The 16,064-nt window shown below is 48.8% G+C and overlaps 4 protein-coding genes across 4 annotated transcripts; 2 read left to right on the top strand and 2 right to left on the bottom strand.

Annotated features, from left to right (window-relative positions):
* Positions 1-660: 660 nt before the first annotated feature.
* On the top strand, positions 661-1,980 carry LOC117646017 (venom allergen 5-like). The gene is made up of 5 exons (XM_034386641.1): positions 661-780; positions 860-1,036; positions 1,146-1,227; positions 1,302-1,452; positions 1,529-1,980. Exons 1-5 carry the CDS (start codon positions 676-678, stop codon positions 1,932-1,934), a joined length of 921 nt encoding a protein of 306 aa, XP_034242532.1. The 5' UTR covers positions 661-675; the 3' UTR covers positions 1,935-1,980.
* Positions 1,981-5,750: 3,770 nt separating this feature from the next.
* On the bottom strand, positions 5,751-7,647 carry LOC117645939. Its single transcript, XM_034386508.1, has 2 exons — positions 7,506-7,647; positions 5,751-7,195 (listed from the first exon to the last, which is right to left on the bottom strand). The coding sequence occupies exon 2, from the start codon at positions 7,181-7,183 to the stop codon at positions 6,587-6,589; it is 597 nt and encodes a 198-aa protein (XP_034242399.1). The 5' UTR covers positions 7,184-7,195; positions 7,506-7,647; the 3' UTR covers positions 5,751-6,586.
* LOC117645938 (coatomer subunit beta) lies at positions 7,525-12,678 on the bottom strand. Its single transcript, XM_034386507.1, has 17 exons — positions 12,520-12,678; positions 11,895-12,010; positions 11,579-11,810; positions 11,304-11,473; positions 10,969-11,176; positions 10,741-10,878; positions 10,457-10,649; positions 10,221-10,369; positions 9,996-10,136; positions 9,780-9,914; positions 9,532-9,674; positions 9,248-9,450; positions 8,996-9,165; positions 8,778-8,919; positions 8,543-8,692; positions 8,256-8,455; positions 7,525-7,708 (listed from the first exon to the last, which is right to left on the bottom strand). The coding sequence occupies exons 2-17, from the start codon at positions 11,981-11,983 to the stop codon at positions 7,664-7,666; spliced, it is 2,508 nt and encodes an 835-aa protein (XP_034242398.1). The 5' UTR covers positions 11,984-12,010; positions 12,520-12,678; the 3' UTR covers positions 7,525-7,663.
* Positions 12,679-13,870: 1,192 nt separating this feature from the next.
* On the top strand, positions 13,871-15,935 carry LOC117645937. Its single transcript, XM_034386505.1, has 4 exons — positions 13,871-14,341; positions 14,418-14,851; positions 15,062-15,174; positions 15,275-15,935. Exons 1-4 carry the CDS (start codon positions 14,217-14,219, stop codon positions 15,287-15,289), a joined length of 687 nt encoding a protein of 228 aa, XP_034242396.1. The 5' UTR covers positions 13,871-14,216; the 3' UTR covers positions 15,290-15,935.
* The last annotated feature ends 129 nt before the right edge of the window (positions 15,936-16,064 follow it).

The raw sequence follows: 16,064 nt of genomic DNA, 5'->3' as shown, positions 1-16,064 counted from the left end.
GGAAGGGCCGCGGGAGGGGAGGGGGAGGGGAGGGAGAGGGGGAAGGATCAGCGCCCGCATGCAGCGCGCCATCCGGCTCAGCGGCCTGCAGGGCCTGCAGAAGGCGAGGAGGGCTCGCGGCTCGCGCAGACTGACAGCGCTGGCACCGACAGACCAATAGGGCGGCACACTGTAAGGAAGGAGGCCTGCCTCTCAGTTAACCCATCCACTAGGGAAAATGCTGGGCGGAAATATTAAATACAAACATTGAATCGAAATAAAGAATGAGTGGAAACGCCTCTACAGTCTCGGTCAACACAGCTGAGGAGGAGATGCGAGCGATGCGCCGGTTTTGAGCTGCAATTAGGTAGGAACCATTCGAAGAATCTAAGGAAATGTTTCCACTTGCAGTCGATAGATGACATTCGAGTGCAGATTGGGTGCAGCCCCGAAGCCAGATGCCGGGCCTTCGACGGCCTCCTCGCCCTCCTCGCCCTGGCTGTGTAGGCTGGTCGGGGTGTGGTCGGGGTGGGGGAAAGGGGGGCAGGCGATAAGGCTCTCGTTGTAGTCGCGGCGGCGCAGTGCGGCGCGGCGCGTGGGCCGCCTCCTCGCCGTCTTCGCCTCCGCCATGATCCTCCGCGCCGACGGGGCCGACGGCGTGCTCGCCGAGGTGCTCGCGGCCGCGCCGTGACGCCTATGTCACCGCTGCCATGGCTGTGGCTGTGGGCCCTCACCGCGCACGCCGCGCACGCCGCCAACTACTGCAGCATCTGTCCGGAGCACACCATGTGCATCTACAAGGTGCGGCAGCCGCTGCTCGCGACGTGGGAGGCGGGTTCGAACACCAGCCACTCGATCGGTTTGGGCCGTTTGCTCGCAGAGTTCGGGGGGCCCCGCGTCGCGGTGCCACGGCCTGTTCTCACGCGACTTGACGCCCGACGAGGCGCAGGCCGCGCTGCACACGCACAACGCCGTGCGCAACAAGGTGGCCGCCGGCGAGGAGCGGCGCGGCCGGTTCGGCCAGCCGCAGCCCCCCGCCGCCAACATGCACCGCCTGGTAAGGACCGCGCCAGTGCCGGCGTCGCCCCGAGCAGGCCCGAGCCGAGGGCAGTGAGGCAATGAGGGAATCCTGCGATGTCATTTGACTGGCCTTCCGCACTCCGCAGCACTGGGATGAAGAGCTGGCGGCGTTTGCGCGGCGCTGGGCGTCGCAGTGCGTCTTTGACCAGGACACCTGCCGAACCAGCGGTAAGCATCGAGCCTCCGGGGGAATCGTCGAACATTTCAACACTTTCCCGGTCGACTTTTCCTGCCCCTGGCAGCCGACGGTACCCCGGTCGGCCAGAACATCTACATGCAGGTGCTGCCCCTCGGCCACGCGCAGCACTCCACCGTCAGCACGGCCATGGCGGTGCACAAGTGGCTCGACGAGGTCAACGAGCACGACGGCCACCTCAGCAGCGCGCCCTACACGTGAGTAAAGCCGTTTTGAAACCGACGCCGTTGCCGGGAGTCGAACCGCTGACGTTCTGACGGCGCGGCGCTGCAGGTACCACGTCCCCACGTGGCACTACACCAACCTGGTGTGGGGCCGGTCGACGCGCCTCGGCTGCGGCTTCGCGGACTACATCGCGGCCGGCGGCCTGAACGCGCGCCTCATCGTCTGCAACTACAAGGAGGGCGGCAACGTGGTGGGCAGCCCAACGTACTTGACGGGTAGGCCGGCGACGCAGTGCGGCGGGGTGCCCTCCCACACCCCCGGGACAGCTGCGCCGGCTGACGCCGTGGTCGCGGACGGCGCGGAGTACGCGGCCACGACAACCTCGTGGTGGCAGGTGTTCCCGTGGCTGCCCACTCCACACGACGACGAGGTGAACAGGCTACTATGTACTGTATTTAATAAATTTAAGAATGTGGTACTGACTGAAGTAGCCCAGCTCTTCCAGATTCTGTAGATACATTGTTCTTGTTACAAAAGAATATATAATGCAAAGATTTGTACCAAAGTGATTCACTGACCCTGTCCTCATCTCCATCTCATCATCATCAACGCTGTTAGGCCTCTATAGCAGAGCTCTCAAAAAGCGGCCTCTGAGGCCGGCCCACGGTGTAGAGAGACTCTCTACACCGTGGGCCGGCCGAACAGGCCGCGGTGCGGCCTCAGCACGCAGGGGACAGGCCGCTGGGACGGCTCGGTCGCGGCCTCGTCCAGACCGACCGCTGCGGCCTGCTGCAGGCCGCGCGTCGGCCTGACGAGGCCGGCTGCCGGCAGCCAATAGGGTTCACGGATGCGACCGAGGGAGCCGGGAGGTGGCCGAGACGTGGCGCCCTCACATCATGCGGACAAGTCCGGCACTGTCCGTTCAGGCGCAGGGTTGCTCGCCAGCGGCCTGCCGCAGGCCGCGTGCGGCCTCGGCGGCCGGCCTGGGGAGCCGTTTTTTGAGAGCTCTGCTCTATAGACCTTTAGCGGTTCGAGTCAGCAAGTCACTCCGGCATCTAGCAAGCCGATTTAAAGCCACATTGTGGGGCGTAATTACATGGGTCGAAAGGGAGGGGAGTGGGAAAGGTGGCCACCTTCAAGGAGCGAGGCAATTCTCTGCAAAGACGTGTCGAAGGGGTGGCCTAGCTTCCCGGCGCTGTGCAACAATAGGGAGAAATTAGAAGGAAATGGTGGCTGCATGAGAAACGACGGGAATCGCATATTTAATTCCGATCGATTCTGTCAGGCATCCTGTCCGTGATACTGAGTAGCGCGATCAATCAACAGGATGAGTTTTCTCAAATGTGTCAATACTTTGTAGGCAGCTTGGGCATCCCCTGGAGATCATTTTTCACCGATGAACTAGTGGGTGCAAACGTCTAGATACCGAAATAATTTGTGTTTTGAAATTGGCCTTCCCACCTGCGAGGTAGGCACCGGCTGCCACTGAGGGTCGCAAGACCTCACGAGGGGCAGAGCGCTACCCGAAGTAGAGCTCTAATAAGGGGTGGGTGTTTTCTTCGAGCGGGGGTTCTCGGAATTGGCATTTAAATTTTACACTCTTAAAAATTGCAATTTCTTCAAACTGGCTCAAAGTGGTCATTTTTTGTCCGATTTTCATGCGTTGCAGAGGTTGCAGAGCTTCCCAGCGAAAACCATGAGCCCGCTCTTGAGTGGGATACCAAAAACTGTGCATGATGTTTGTACCCACGCATAACAAACCGTCGCAACTGCCATGAAATTTTCTTTAACTATACTAAACAAAAGGGGCTTAAAATTAACAATCTAAAATAATATGCAACTTTAATTATATGTTGTTTCTGAATCATAAGCAAGCGCAAGTGACGTGTGACGTCGAAGAGATTCGAAGTCTGACATGAAATAATTGCCATATGTCTCGATTAGCGAGCTGGCGACGATGCTACGATGACTCCGATGCTCGTACAGACGCATTCCACATGTTGCAGGCCACCACGAAATCTCGTTCGTAAGGCCCTTAGCCATCGTCCCAGTAGTTTTCAGGCATGACTTTGTCACATGAACGGCAAAGCACTTGGCAGTTGGGCAGAACTTGCCGCACGGAAAAAAATAATTTCGCTATTGTAGCGAACATCTGTTCGCTAGAGCAAAATTTGCTGGAATGACAAACAAATTCGCTATTCCAGTGCTTTTGGCACGCCGATGTAGCAAACTTCCACTTGCTGTTTTACCGATAATTTATTACCTATTATCCAACGAACATTTTCGCTGGAGAAGCGAACAATGTGCGCTAACTTTTGAATGCTGTTCGAGCGATTACCTTTTGCGTGCCATCCAACAAACATTTCTGCTGGACAAGCGAACAATATTCGCTACATTAGTAATCTGTGTGTTCTCTATATAGCGAGGCTTTCCAAGCCAAGAGAAGACCTCTGGCCTCTTCTCCTCGGGTGGCCCGGTGGTCTCGTGGCAAAGCCTCTGAGTGCCAACAAGGAGTTCGAGGGTTCGATCCCGGCCAGAATAGGTCAAGGTTCACCATCAGAACTCTGATTACGAGATCGCCGACATTCCGGATTGTCTTTTTGAAAGTTGCCAACATACTTACGGTCATTATGTCAGCGACATATTCCGCTCGGAAATCCCGTTGGACCTGGTTCGCCACCAGCCAGGTCAGGTTACCAACCCTTTATGATTGCCCCTACTCCGCTCTCCTTCGGGGAGGGGGGGTAGGGGGGGGTGGGTGGGGGCCGACGACGGCGGGAACTCTTTTGCATCTTAGAGGGGAATGCGCGCCCTCACATCGCATAGAGCCGCGCCGCCACCCATTAGACACGCGCGACGGCATTAGCAGTGTATTCGCCGTTGTTGTTACTGGTGTTACCGGGTTCAAGGTTCAACTGAGAAAAACATTTCCACACCTGGGATTTGAACCAGTTTCTTCTCTCGGGGCGGCCGCTACCTCTGCGCCCTGAGCCACCTAATCACACGGTCCGCTCTCACCCAAACTGATACCCGTGGTTACCTGGTTCTTCTGGTTCGACTCAGCTTCCACAAGTGGTAAACTGATGACAACATACAATTGTCTGGGATTCGAACCCAGACGACATAATTGTTTCTTTGTTGTTTGTGTCATGCGCTCTTGCCCGCTATACAGTCAAGTGACGTGCCTAAACTCAGAAAAATAAACAAGCGCCTCTCCGCCGGGATAAAGTGCCACCTTAGTAAGGAAGGCCATGTCTCGTTTTGCAGTGCAGGCGGGCTCTAGCCCTTAATGGTAATGTTAATGGTCCCGTAGAGCATGCGAGTACGCGGGGTTGCCTAACCTCCCGTGGTCGGGCGCTCTGAGACGACTCGACCCGACGCTCGCAGGCGACTCGCAGGCGCACAGTGGGCCAGAAGGCCGGTGGACGCGGCCAAAATTCTAGACGGGTTTCGACGTCAGAGTCGCTAAATGGGACTCGAACAAAGCGTGTGACCCCACCAATGGATTGCTCTCCGAAAGAGGAATCCATTGGTGGGGTCACACGTTCGGTTCGAATTTAACGAAGAAGCTTCGGAGCTCTGCGACTCTATATTTGACAGCGTACCGCTGTCTAAACTGTGTTCAACCTCGGGGTTTAAAAAAAAAGTCCAAAAATAGTGCCAAAGACAATTTTATTGCAAACATTTTTTTGGCACAAATGAAGTTGAATCGCAATGCGTTCGACATTGGGTCTGAAGACCGATGCAGGCGACCGAAACTCTGAACGCGTTTAGAGCTCAAGAGTCACTTAACAGGACTCGAACCGAGCCACTGACCCCACCACCGGATTGCCCGCCCAACGAGCAATCCATTGGTGGGGTCACACGTTCGGTTCGAGTCCCATTTAGCGACTCTGGAGTTCAAAACGCGTCCGGGATTTTGTCTGCCTCCACTGTGCGTTCCAGGCATGCAAACCGCGAGGCAAGCCCGCGCTCAGAACCAAAATTCCAGCTCCGGGTACCTCTCGTAGGCGAGTATTCATCTTGGAGAGCACTTGTGTGAAAGGTGCCCTGCGAGAGGCTAGGAGGTGCCGAACCGAACGGAGACCCGAAGCCGAAGGCAAGCCGAAGGCCCCGACTCGGCCCGAAGCCAAAGCCGAAGGTGCCATATGAATTTCAATTATTCTGATCATGCAACTAAAGTCACTAAGTCACTCATATTGCTTGGGGAAAAGAAGAAAGGATGGCCACAAACTCAAAACTAATTTTGGAAAAATATTTTAAAAATATACGATGGGGAAAAATTGCCATAAGTCAACAAAAATGGTGACATTTACTGGCCTCATATTTCTTTTTTTGTTCCAAAATGTGAACAAGTGCATCATTTTCGCTTCTCAATTCTGTTGACAACTATCTAAGAAACTTCGGAAGAAAAAGAGAGATAAATTATCAGGCCGAAGACTAGACCTGACCATAACTGTTGCGCGGAATCTCTTAAACTAATCGATGAGAGATTACGACAACTGGAAGCTTACAACTTTCTTTAAATTTTGTTTGTGCATGTTAGATGTTCTACAATACATTAGTCATATTCGCAACTTCTTTAGTACAGGATTCAATGGACAACTAATACGAATTGTTTTTATTTTGTGTTAATAGCTGTTTTTCTCCCACACCTCACCTTGAGCTATCATTCCATTTTAGCGTTAAGCTAAAATGTCTCTTGTGACTGACTTTTTGACCTCAAGGTCTGGTCCGAAGAATTTTAAGTCTCTGCGTCTCTGCAAACTTTCGGCACTTGCATTGACGGAGTCTTGTTTTAGCAAGTTTGAGAAAAAAATTGGTTCGACTAATTTAAAAAAGCTAAACAAAAATATTCTGTTCTATCTTTTAATTTTTATCCAAATATTTAAAAAGGTTTGGAAAATAAGTTGAGTAATACAGTTCACATAATTCACTTGATGCAAGAGTTGTTTGTTGTTTTCTTTTTCCAACATATTGTCAAATTGTTAAAAAAACACTTATGCGGCCCCATTTTATAAAATGCCCATGGTAACATTGTTTTTACCTCTAGAGTTAAAGAAATACATAAAATGAGCAAACACCACGACTTCGGGTTCGGTCAGTCGTTTCGGCCAGTTCGGGTCCTCCCGCGCTCGCTCGGGTTACGCTCGGGTCCCGAACCATCTAGCCTCGCGCAGTGCCTTTCACACAAGTGCTCTCCAAGATAAATACTCGCCTCTCGTAGACCGTCTGGACCGGCTCGCTGTCCAGCCACTCGTCCTCGTCGTCCTTGAGCCAGACCTCGAGCTTGGTGAGCGCCGGCACCACCTTGCCGTCCAGGGCGCGCAGGAAGGCGTCCGAGGGCTTGCAGTTGACGTCCAGGCTGGTGAGGAGCGGCAGGCGGTGCAGGACGGCGGCCAGTGGCGGAAGCACCGGCGGGGGCACGTCGCTGTCGGCCAGGACGAAGGCGAGGCTGCGCAGCGACGTGGGCGCCGCGTCCGCGCCCAGGCACAGCACCAGGTTCACGGCCTCGGCGGCCGGGTTCTTCTCCTGGTTGTAGTCCAGCGTCAGCTCCTCCAGGCGCGTCGCCGCCCTGCGCACCAGCTCCTCCGCCTCGGACATCAGCGGCCGCGTCCACGCGTTGAGGTCCAGGATGAGGGCCAGCTTCTTGAGGCTGGGGCACTGCAGCAGCGCCAGCATGCCCTTCAGCAGCGGGCACTTGAGGGTGTGGAGCGCGGGCAGCGCGGACAGCAGGGTCGCCGCGCGCGGAGTGTCCCCCATGATGCACACGTCCTGGCAGACAGAGGGGACAGTCAGTCAGTGCACATCGAGCTACTGCCAGTGCACAGTGGGCCAGAAGACCGGTGTGGGCGGCCGAAACTCTAGACGCGTCTTGAGCTCCAGAGCCGCTAAATGGGACTCGAACCGAACGTGTGACCCCACCAATGGATTCCTCGTTCGGAGAGCAATCCATTGGTGGGGTCACACGTTCGGTTCGAGTCCCATTTAGCGACTCTGGAGCTCAAAACGTGTCTAGAGTTTTGGCCGCCTCCACCGGTCTTCTGGCCCACTGTGCAGTGCTCTCCCGAGTAAGTCAACGCACCTCCAGTGTGGCCGCATGCCACTGCAGGATGAGGTGCAGGTGTTAGTCCAGGATGCTGTTGTAGTAATCGAATCGCACCCGACGAAGCGACGCCGGCATGGACATGGACATGGAGGCACTGCCTTTCGTCAGGAGGGGAGGCGCCGGCAGCGGCACGTTCACGCCGTCGTACGGGTTGCCGGCCACGTCCATCGCCTCCAGTCCTGGACAAAGACGGGCGAGGGGTGAGCCACTGTAAAATTTGGCGTACAATGATTGTGTGAATGTGCAAGAATGTGTAAGATATCTGGCGTTTTCGCCACACATGTTGCCTACTTACAGGCGATTTTGCCACCTGAATGTGGAATGTGGTCAAATTTTGTACAATGAATGTGGGAAGGTGTTCCCCCCTCGAAGACGGGTCAGTATAAATCAGTGCATCGCCTAAGAATGCTATAGGAGATTTTTCCAAGCTAACGCGTGTTGACCGGACCTTCGTGAGATCTTTCACAACGGGCCAGAAGACCGGTGGAGGCGGCAAAATTCTAGACGCTCCACCGTCGCTAAATGGGACCCAAAACGAACGTGTGACCCCACCAATGGATTGCTCTCCGAACGAGGAATCCATTGGTGGGGTCTGGGGTCACCCGTTCGGTTCGAGTCCTGTTTAGCGCCTCTGGAGCTCAACACGCGTCCCGAATTTTGGTCGCCTCCAGCCCACTAAGCGTTTTCTAGGAGCCTGCGTTACCTGCAACGGATTTCGCGACTCACCAGGAGTGAACAGCAATTGGTCCAGCAACGCGCACAGTCGCTGTTTCCAAAGATGATGCCATTTTCAGTTGATGCAACCTTAACATTGGCCTTTATATTGCAGAAGTCTTTGGGTGCCAGAACAACAGGTTGCGGTCTGTCAACCAACTTAAGATCACCCAGAGTAGCAAGTTCCAAAGTACAATTTTGCAAAGTCGAGCCTGCAGCATAATTTAAAAATTACATTATTAATAACTTTTAATGGCTATAGAAGAGAGCAGGCAATGACAATGGATAAATTATAATACCAGTTTGATTCACGATAAGGACATCCAGGACTATATCATATTGGTTGACATGAACATAGGCTTCAGCATAAACTGGGTCTGAAAATCCTGTGAGCTGGGTAACCTTGTTGAGTTTTGTGGCACCGCTCATTCCCATTTCCTTGCTGTTTCCTTGAGTACCAAAGAAAGATAGATTAAGAAAGTGATGTATGATTTCTTAGCGGCCACTTGGTTACTACTATTATTATGAACTAACCATCTCTTCTAGATCCTGCCAAAGCCTGGCTCAAACTCAGTTCAAAGACATTTTCCGTAGCTTGGTCACCACGCTGGGAGGACAGTTGAAGGAAGCTAATAGGATCATCAGCCTGCACTGCATTCCCTGGCTTTTCCTTTGCCTGTGTTGAAAATAAACAGGATAAAATTTGCCTGTTGAATACTTTTATTTATAAGAATTATCAGACAGAAACAAACCTTGATAATAGAGGCTTCCTCTTCTGCCTTGGCTGAAAGCATGATGGACAATGCATTCCGGCAATGCTGATTGAAAATAGTAATTATCTCAGGAGAACGGTCTGATAAGACATGGAGGCATAAAAAGAGGCGATCAGCATCATCATTCGTAATTGGTTTGGTTGGAAGGCCTGAAATAGAAAAGAAAAACGATGTTGACAAAGACAGTTTTAAAAGACTGGTAAAATGAGCGCTTGAGGACTTCCTGCCCACCTGATTTGCCTAAGTGCAGGACAGACGTAATAATCAACATGGCTTCAGCACAGAAACGATTCTGTCTAACTGGGTCAGACACAAGGGTGAGATACCGCAGTGCTAATTTTGCAAGTGTTGTACCCAAAGCAGCTCCCATGAAGAAATCACCATCCATTAAATACTGACGCAATGGCGGCCGGGCCTCAGTTTTTTTCATATTTCTGAGGAAACAAAATTCATAGTGAAGAGAGAGATTTCAATGGGAAAAGATAATACAGCAGAAGGGTGTAGATTATACTAACACAGATGCGCTGAAGGCTGATTGAGTGGCATATGTTCCATCTGAGGTCACTAACTTCTGAACAGTGGCCACACTACCTGTGTTAACATCATCATCAGTTTTCTCACCGGACGCTCTCTTGAGTTCATCTTCAACAAGTGGCAGCTGCAAAAAACAAGACTTGTGTTAGACTTTTGTCCATTTCATGTGATTTAAAAAAAGCTTTACCACTGCAGATAAGGGTCTCAACAACAAGTTGACTATGCTCACCTCTCCAAGAGTCTGTCTGACTTGTGACATGACAGTTTGAATGTCATCAGCTGAAACTGCATATTCTCCAAGGATCCACAGGGCAGCACGATGAACTTTTACTGACTTGATGCTTGAAAATGCATCAAGAAGCCGCTGAAAATAACACATAAGACAATTTCATAAAGAGGTAAAAATTTTGACAGAAAGGATAACACACATGTTTTCACTCCATACCTCAATAATAAGTGGCCTGAGATGATCAAACTTTTGAATTGCCTCTCGGACAAACACCAAAACATCAGAGGCTGCCAGTTCATTGGTGTCAGATAAGAACTCAAGAAGAACTGGGATGACAGTTGCAGCAACATCAGGGAACTGTCACAGAAACTCCAAATGTGTGAGAGAAGTGTGCAAGATCAGCTTGCACCTTAATAATGGGCAGGCAGGAAAGTGACTAACCTTGATGCAACACGAATGTAAAGTGCGTACAAGCAGCTGCCTGTATTTGCCAGTGTCTTCATGCTCAACTAAACTATGAGTCTTGGAGACTTCTTTCTTAAGAACCAAAATCATTTCTTCAATGTTGCGTGAAGACACCAGTTCCAAAGCTATGGAAAACATCATAACATAATGAAAGAGCAACATAGACAGATTTTCAAAATCACATTCAAAGAAGAATCTGTGCCTACACTAACCTAGGGATAGAGTCTTTCGTCTAACTTCAATATCTGGACTTGCAAGGACTCGAAGAATATCCATCACCAGGTCTTGTAAAACTCTTTCATGTGTGGGGTGCTCCTTTAATGCAATCAGTCGGTCCAGCACTATCAACTTTACATTGTTGTCGCTCTCTTTGATAATGAGATCAATGTAACATGATGCAGCAGCCTAGGAAAAGTAAACACCAGAATAAAGTCCTGCTAAAACCAACAATAGAATTGCACACAGTAAAATAGGGAAACCAGTAATTAAATAATACCTTGATGGCAGTTGGAGCACTAGACAAGGTAACAAGAGTTCCCGCAGCTTCATAACGTACAGCGGCACTTGTGGAGTTCAGGAGGTTGTAGATACAGCGAATGAAACGAGACCTCTCAGAAGGATTGGCATGGCACACCTGCAACCAGAAGGTGACAACCATACTATCTACAGAAGAATGGAAACCGCAGGAATTCAAACGATCAAAATGCTAGAGCAAAGATTTTACCTTGTAAATAAGTTCAACGATGACCAACTGTAAGATATCTCCAAATGATGACACTTGATCAAGACATGAGGCAAGATAAGAAAGAGCACGATCTTGGTCTGCATGCAGCAACATAAGGAATGCATTCCTCTTGCATGACATGTCCTGTTCAATGTCAAGGAAGTTTGCAACAAGTTCTGGTGCATCAGGGATGAGGAACTCAAAATTCCTAACATGGAAAAAAACTGTTAGAACTCAAACCCAAGGAAATTAAACATGAAATTACGTTTTAAATCTAAATTTTGAACTGATCGGATTCAAGCAGAACCCTCCAGGGAAGAAGCACATTAGCTCACTTGAAAATGGTGAAGATGGCAAGAACAGCATTCCGTCTAACATAAGAGTGTCTGTGCTCTAAACAAGCTCTAATTGCTGGCATTATAGGTTCCAAAAGTTCAGGCTCTTTCAGTTTGCAAAGGAATCGCAGGGTTGATCCCCGCACAAATTCGTTTGGATGTTGAAGATCCTACAAAAGTTTGAAAAAAAAATAAACAAACAAAAATAGCGACAAAAACATTTAAATACCCAGAGTATGGCTGTATACTAGAGCTCAAATTGGCATGAAACATACCTTACGGTAAGCATCACACACAAGAATCATCTCATGGAGTAGTTTTCCATCAGGTGTTGTTTTGGGGACAATTTCCCAAAAGACAAGCAACAATTTCTTCACCATGTGGTCTTGGTGTGGAAGAACAAAGCGAATAATCGTCATCAATACTCCAGGTATTCTTTCGCCAGCCAGAATCACCTTGATTACCCTCTTCAAGGCCTCAATTTTAACTTTCACATCCCCTTTTTCTGCAAGAGAAGAAATCATTAACTATGTTTAACTGCGTATCATAGGTAAATTCACAACACAATTTCAAGCGGATGTACACCTAATTAAGTCCATTTTCAATGTCATTTCATTGTAAAGCTCTGATTCTGATGCTGCAATCAGGGTGTAACACGGTTGCTCGATGCTGTTCGCCATTGTCGTTTCTTGACTAGGCCTCACAAGCTGAAAAATAAAATAAAAATGGCACATTTAAGAACCAGAATCATAAATTTATAACATGAGAAATGAGAACTGTTGAATCTTTGAATGAGGATTGAGACCGATTCGGCCGATGCCGGCGGGGGGCTCCGAGCATTAAGTAGTAATATTTTCAGTCCCTGACACATTAGGAGACGAGCATTAAGTTGAAGAATGCTAAAAACAGCAATAAGACGGCAGATAGATGAGTAAATGGGAAAAACATGATATTGACATGAACAGATGCGGTGTTACGCTTATCTAAATGCAGTGTAAAGCCGCATCAAACAACGACGTTCTATTAGAAAAAGCAAAAATTAACAAGGGAAAAACCAACACAAGGCGTTTAATGTGCAGTGAATGAACATAAATGACAGCGGAGAAGGCTAACATAACCAAACACAACAAGTAGTCAGGCCATGTCCGTCCCTGCAGAACCAGGAAAACTAGCCTACAGGCACTTTGAGTCAATAAAAATATCACGGGAAACTTACTGTTTACAATGTAGTATCGTCTGGTAATTGTTGTTGTTATTGTCGGCGGCTATTTCCGTACGAACACAAATCAGCGACGTGTCAAACGAAACATTTCTGAAAGCACGGCAACCAACCAACCACATCACAAACAGCCTGCCACGAGACTAGCGCAGTATCACGCAGTATGAGAAATTTACACAGCTACATAAAAAAAAAGTCCTACAGTCTTTTACTAAGTCGCAAACGGTGGAATAGTCCCATAGGGCATGGGCACATCGAGACAAGTGAAGGTTTCACTGGGGATCATTGAGCGGGATCATTCAAATGCTCCCCTTTTTGTAAGGCATGGTGTTTACTGCTGAAAGAAGATAAATGTTGCAAAGATGCCTAGAGGGCATTGGTAGGCATCGAAGCACGCATAGAAGTTGCTGGAGAGTGTTAAGATTGCTTCATCAAACTTTGGCCTTAATGAAAGTATAGTCGAGCCAGCCAAAGGTGGCCCTTTTGGCGACCGTTGGAAATGCGGCGGCTGGCCGAAGCATTGGCGCTGCCGTCGCTCGGGCTACCCCCTCCACATCCCGACCGCCAATAGTAGCCGTTGTTCCGCCTAAACAACGGCCACTATTGGCGGTCGGGATGTGGAGGGGGTAGCCCGAGCGACGGCAGCGCCAATGCTTCGGCCAGCCGCCGCATTTCCAACGGTCGCCAAAAGGGCCACCTTTGGCTGGCTCGACTATAGGACCCCCAGCGATAGCGCCTGCTGGGTAGGCAACAAGCAGTACACAACCGTCCATAACCTCCAACTGCATAGCTTTTATTTGTTTCACGTGATGAAGTCCTAAAATTTTCAATGAATCCATGTTCCTGTAAGGCACGAATGCCAATAAATTCGTGGGCGAGTGATAACCTCCGCTTAAATCGTAGATATATCGTAGGAAAGACGTCGAAATTCAAGCTTCCCGCGAGATTGATCCCCAGTGAGTAGAGAACGTTCTGGGTCCCATCACCGCTAGTGACTTTCAAAGAGCCCACTGCCCATAGGGCTCGTTCATTACGCGAAATATGGCGGTACGAAAGTATGACAAATTCACGGACTGAGACCAGCAGACGACGCCCGCAGACGCTCAAAACTAGCAATATTTAAAAACCCTGATGATTTTTTACCAGATCTATGTTGAGAGTTCGTTCCTCAACACACAAACAGTACTCCGTAACCTTAATTCTTCAATATTTCCTTCAAAGGTTCGAATAAAGGTGGTAAATCGTGGCCTGACCCTCCAGCCCCGTTTGAACTGCCGCGCCTCTTTTCTGTCAAGCCTAGTTTCAGAAAGTATCAACTAAGCTCTCTCAGGGGGTCTGCACGGGATAGGCTGGGGCCGGTGGCTCGAGCGCAGGGGTGACGTCACGTTCCTATCTTTTCATACCAACCTAAATAAAAAACAAGGCTGCAATTCTCGGACCTTTTAATCCACAGTAATAGTCAAAATAATACAAATATATGCTTTTTGGAATCTTAAAATGATCACACGTATTTCAAGTGGCAGGTGATGATCGTGTACGTTAATTTAAAACCATCACTCGAAAGTCGTTCGGGGTGATGCGCGAGGTTGCATCACTGCGTTATTTGAGTTGCTCCAGCAACAGAAAGAAGCGTCCTTTTCCGCGCTGCTCATCGTCACATCAACATTGGAGGACTTTTTGGTCATTTTCTGAAAATGCCGACTGGTGGTTCTTATGATACTGCGAGATGCTGGGTCCCAGGATGCGTAAACCAGAAGATTCCGGACAGGTTCAACACAACCGTCAAGTTGTTCAAGTTTCCTGCTGCGGACTTGCCTAGGTAACATAACCGCACATAAATTGTTTATATTTATTGTTTCGAAAAGCATGCTGTTCTAAGTGCAATTTCCTCTCAGATGCAGGAAATGGCTGAAAGCTGTGGGCTCGACGTACTTGCTTTCCCTCACCACCCAACAGGTGAAAGCCAAGTTCATTTGCTGTGCACATTTTCGTGACTACGAAATCAGGAAGAACAAAGTCAAAACTACATTGGTGACTTCTGCCGTCCCTTCACAATTCCCGCCTGAAGTGTGTCCCCTTCCTGATGAACTGGTGGAGCAATGGCCTCAGAGTATGGCGAAGGAGAATCAGTGTGGAAGGGAGCTCGACTCCAGTGAATGTCAGCTTCAAACTTCTCTGTCTGCGTCAACTCCGAGACCCCTTCAGATACTTGGACTCAATCAAGTGTCGGCTGCCGGAGTGCATGCTGGAGGTTCATCTCAGCAGGCATCCTTGAAGCCTGACTCTGGTTCAAAGATGAATGTTGACATTCACTTTCTGGATGATCCAAGTAAGTGCAACACCCCCGCAAGTCTCCACCTTACTCTTAAAATTTCATGTTGCGTAGGTTCATGACGGGTGCTCTATGAGCAGCATGTTTATGTTTGTAGGGGTTAAATATTTATTTTTCAGGCCTCCCACATGGGAGTCACGTGAGTAGAATTCCATCTACTAACATTAATTCAAGGGTTTACTAAAATTCTGTCTGAAAAATTCGCAGTTGACAGCCAGTGGGAGCTCGTGAACTTGGTTTTGTACCGCCACAAGGAAGACAGAGGTTTTCTTCGTGCCATCTCAGCTAATCTGAAAGTCGAGCCACCACGGTGCACAGTGGTAAGTTGTTTTATTGAGACTTGAGTACATTTGTATGTAGAATGTCCTGGTTGTCACTCTCAGTTTTAGTATTAATCTGGTCCATTTTATTTTCTTACAGGTAGTGGTGCAGTAAATGTCAGCGGGTGGCAGTTGAGCTGTGAGCGGTACAAATCAATGAGAACTCCTTCCCTGGGACTCTTTGGACTTCCTCGTAGCATGGGCTAAGTCTTAAATCTTGTGGAACCTCAGTTACCATCTTTGTGATAAGAAACTTTGCCTTCATCTGTCAAGATTGCGAATTGTAATATTTTATGTGATACCTTTGTGTTTATATTCTTATTTTTCTCTTGTGAACCATGAGGTTCCACTTTTTGTGTAACATCTGTGACGACATCTGTGATCGGACCTAGCTTCTCACTTCCATCTTTTTTGTGGATGTGGTCCCTAACTTAGAGAGCTTTTAATCATAAATTTACATATTGATTGTTGGGAGGGAGGGGAATAACTTCACGGCTCACCGCTTCCTTCAAGGTGCAGATTCAGTTCTTTAAATGTGTATTCATTTTCTGTTTGTGTCTTATCTTTTGATGAGACGTCATACCTTACTCATTTTTTATCGTTTTCAGTATTTTATTAGTTTTCTAGTTGTGTGAACCATTTAATAGTTAGGATTTGTCTCTTGCTTCTGTGAAATTTCCTTGATTGGTGCATGGAAACATACTAAGTATGTCTGCAAGGTGTGTATGTTAGGTTTAGAATTCAAACCACATTTCTCATGATATTTTAAGTGTTGAACTATGTGTTGTCTGCTGACTACTTTCTTTTGTTTTATTATTTTAGTGTGACCGAACTTTAAACGTTCCAGTCAATTTATTTATTTTTGAGTGTTCTCTTGCTTGTCATCATAC

The sequence above is a fragment of the Thrips palmi genome, unplaced genomic scaffold, assembly GCF_012932325.1.
Source record: "Thrips palmi isolate BJ-2018 unplaced genomic scaffold, TpBJ-2018v1 HiC_scaffold_19, whole genome shotgun sequence".
Classification (NCBI taxonomy): domain Eukaryota; kingdom Metazoa; phylum Arthropoda; class Insecta; order Thysanoptera; family Thripidae; genus Thrips; species Thrips palmi.
Note: the sequence above shows the minus strand (reverse complement) of the source record. Positions and strands in the feature narration are given on the sequence as shown.

Bases quoted from the DNA above. Each gene is read 5' to 3' on its own strand.
- LOC117646017 (XM_034386641.1), top strand. From the start codon at position 676: ATGTCACCGCTGCCATGGCTGTGGCTGTGGGCCCTCACCGCGCACGCC. The intron at 1,228-1,301 runs GTAAGCATCGAG...TGCCCCTGGCAG, and splicing joins GGACACCTGCCGAACCAGCG to CCGACGGTACCCCGGTCGGC. The intron at 1,453-1,528 runs GTGAGTAAAGCC...GCGGCGCTGCAG, and splicing joins CTCAGCAGCGCGCCCTACAC to GTACCACGTCCCCACGTGGC.
- LOC117645939 (XM_034386508.1), bottom strand. From the start codon at position 7,183: ATGGGGGACACTCCGCGCGCGGCGACCCTGCTGTCCGCGCTGCCCGCG.
- LOC117645938 (XM_034386507.1), bottom strand. From the start codon at position 11,983: ATGGCGAACAGCATCGAGCAACCGTGTTACACCCTGATTGCAGCATCA. The intron at 11,177-11,303 runs GTGAGCTAATGT...TTTCCATGTTAG, and splicing joins GCCATCTTCACCATTTTCAA to GAATTTTGAGTTCCTCATCC. The intron at 9,675-9,779 runs GTGAGCATAGTC...TGTTTTTTGCAG, and splicing joins TCAGACAGACTCTTGGAGAG to CTGCCACTTGTTGAAGATGA.
- LOC117645937 (XM_034386505.1), top strand. From the start codon at position 14,217: ATGCCGACTGGTGGTTCTTATGATACTGCGAGATGCTGGGTCCCAGGA. The intron at 14,342-14,417 runs GTAACATAACCG...ATTTCCTCTCAG, and splicing joins CCTGCTGCGGACTTGCCTAG to ATGCAGGAAATGGCTGAAAG. The intron at 14,852-15,061 runs GTAAGTGCAACA...AAAAATTCGCAG, and splicing joins TCACTTTCTGGATGATCCAA to TTGACAGCCAGTGGGAGCTC.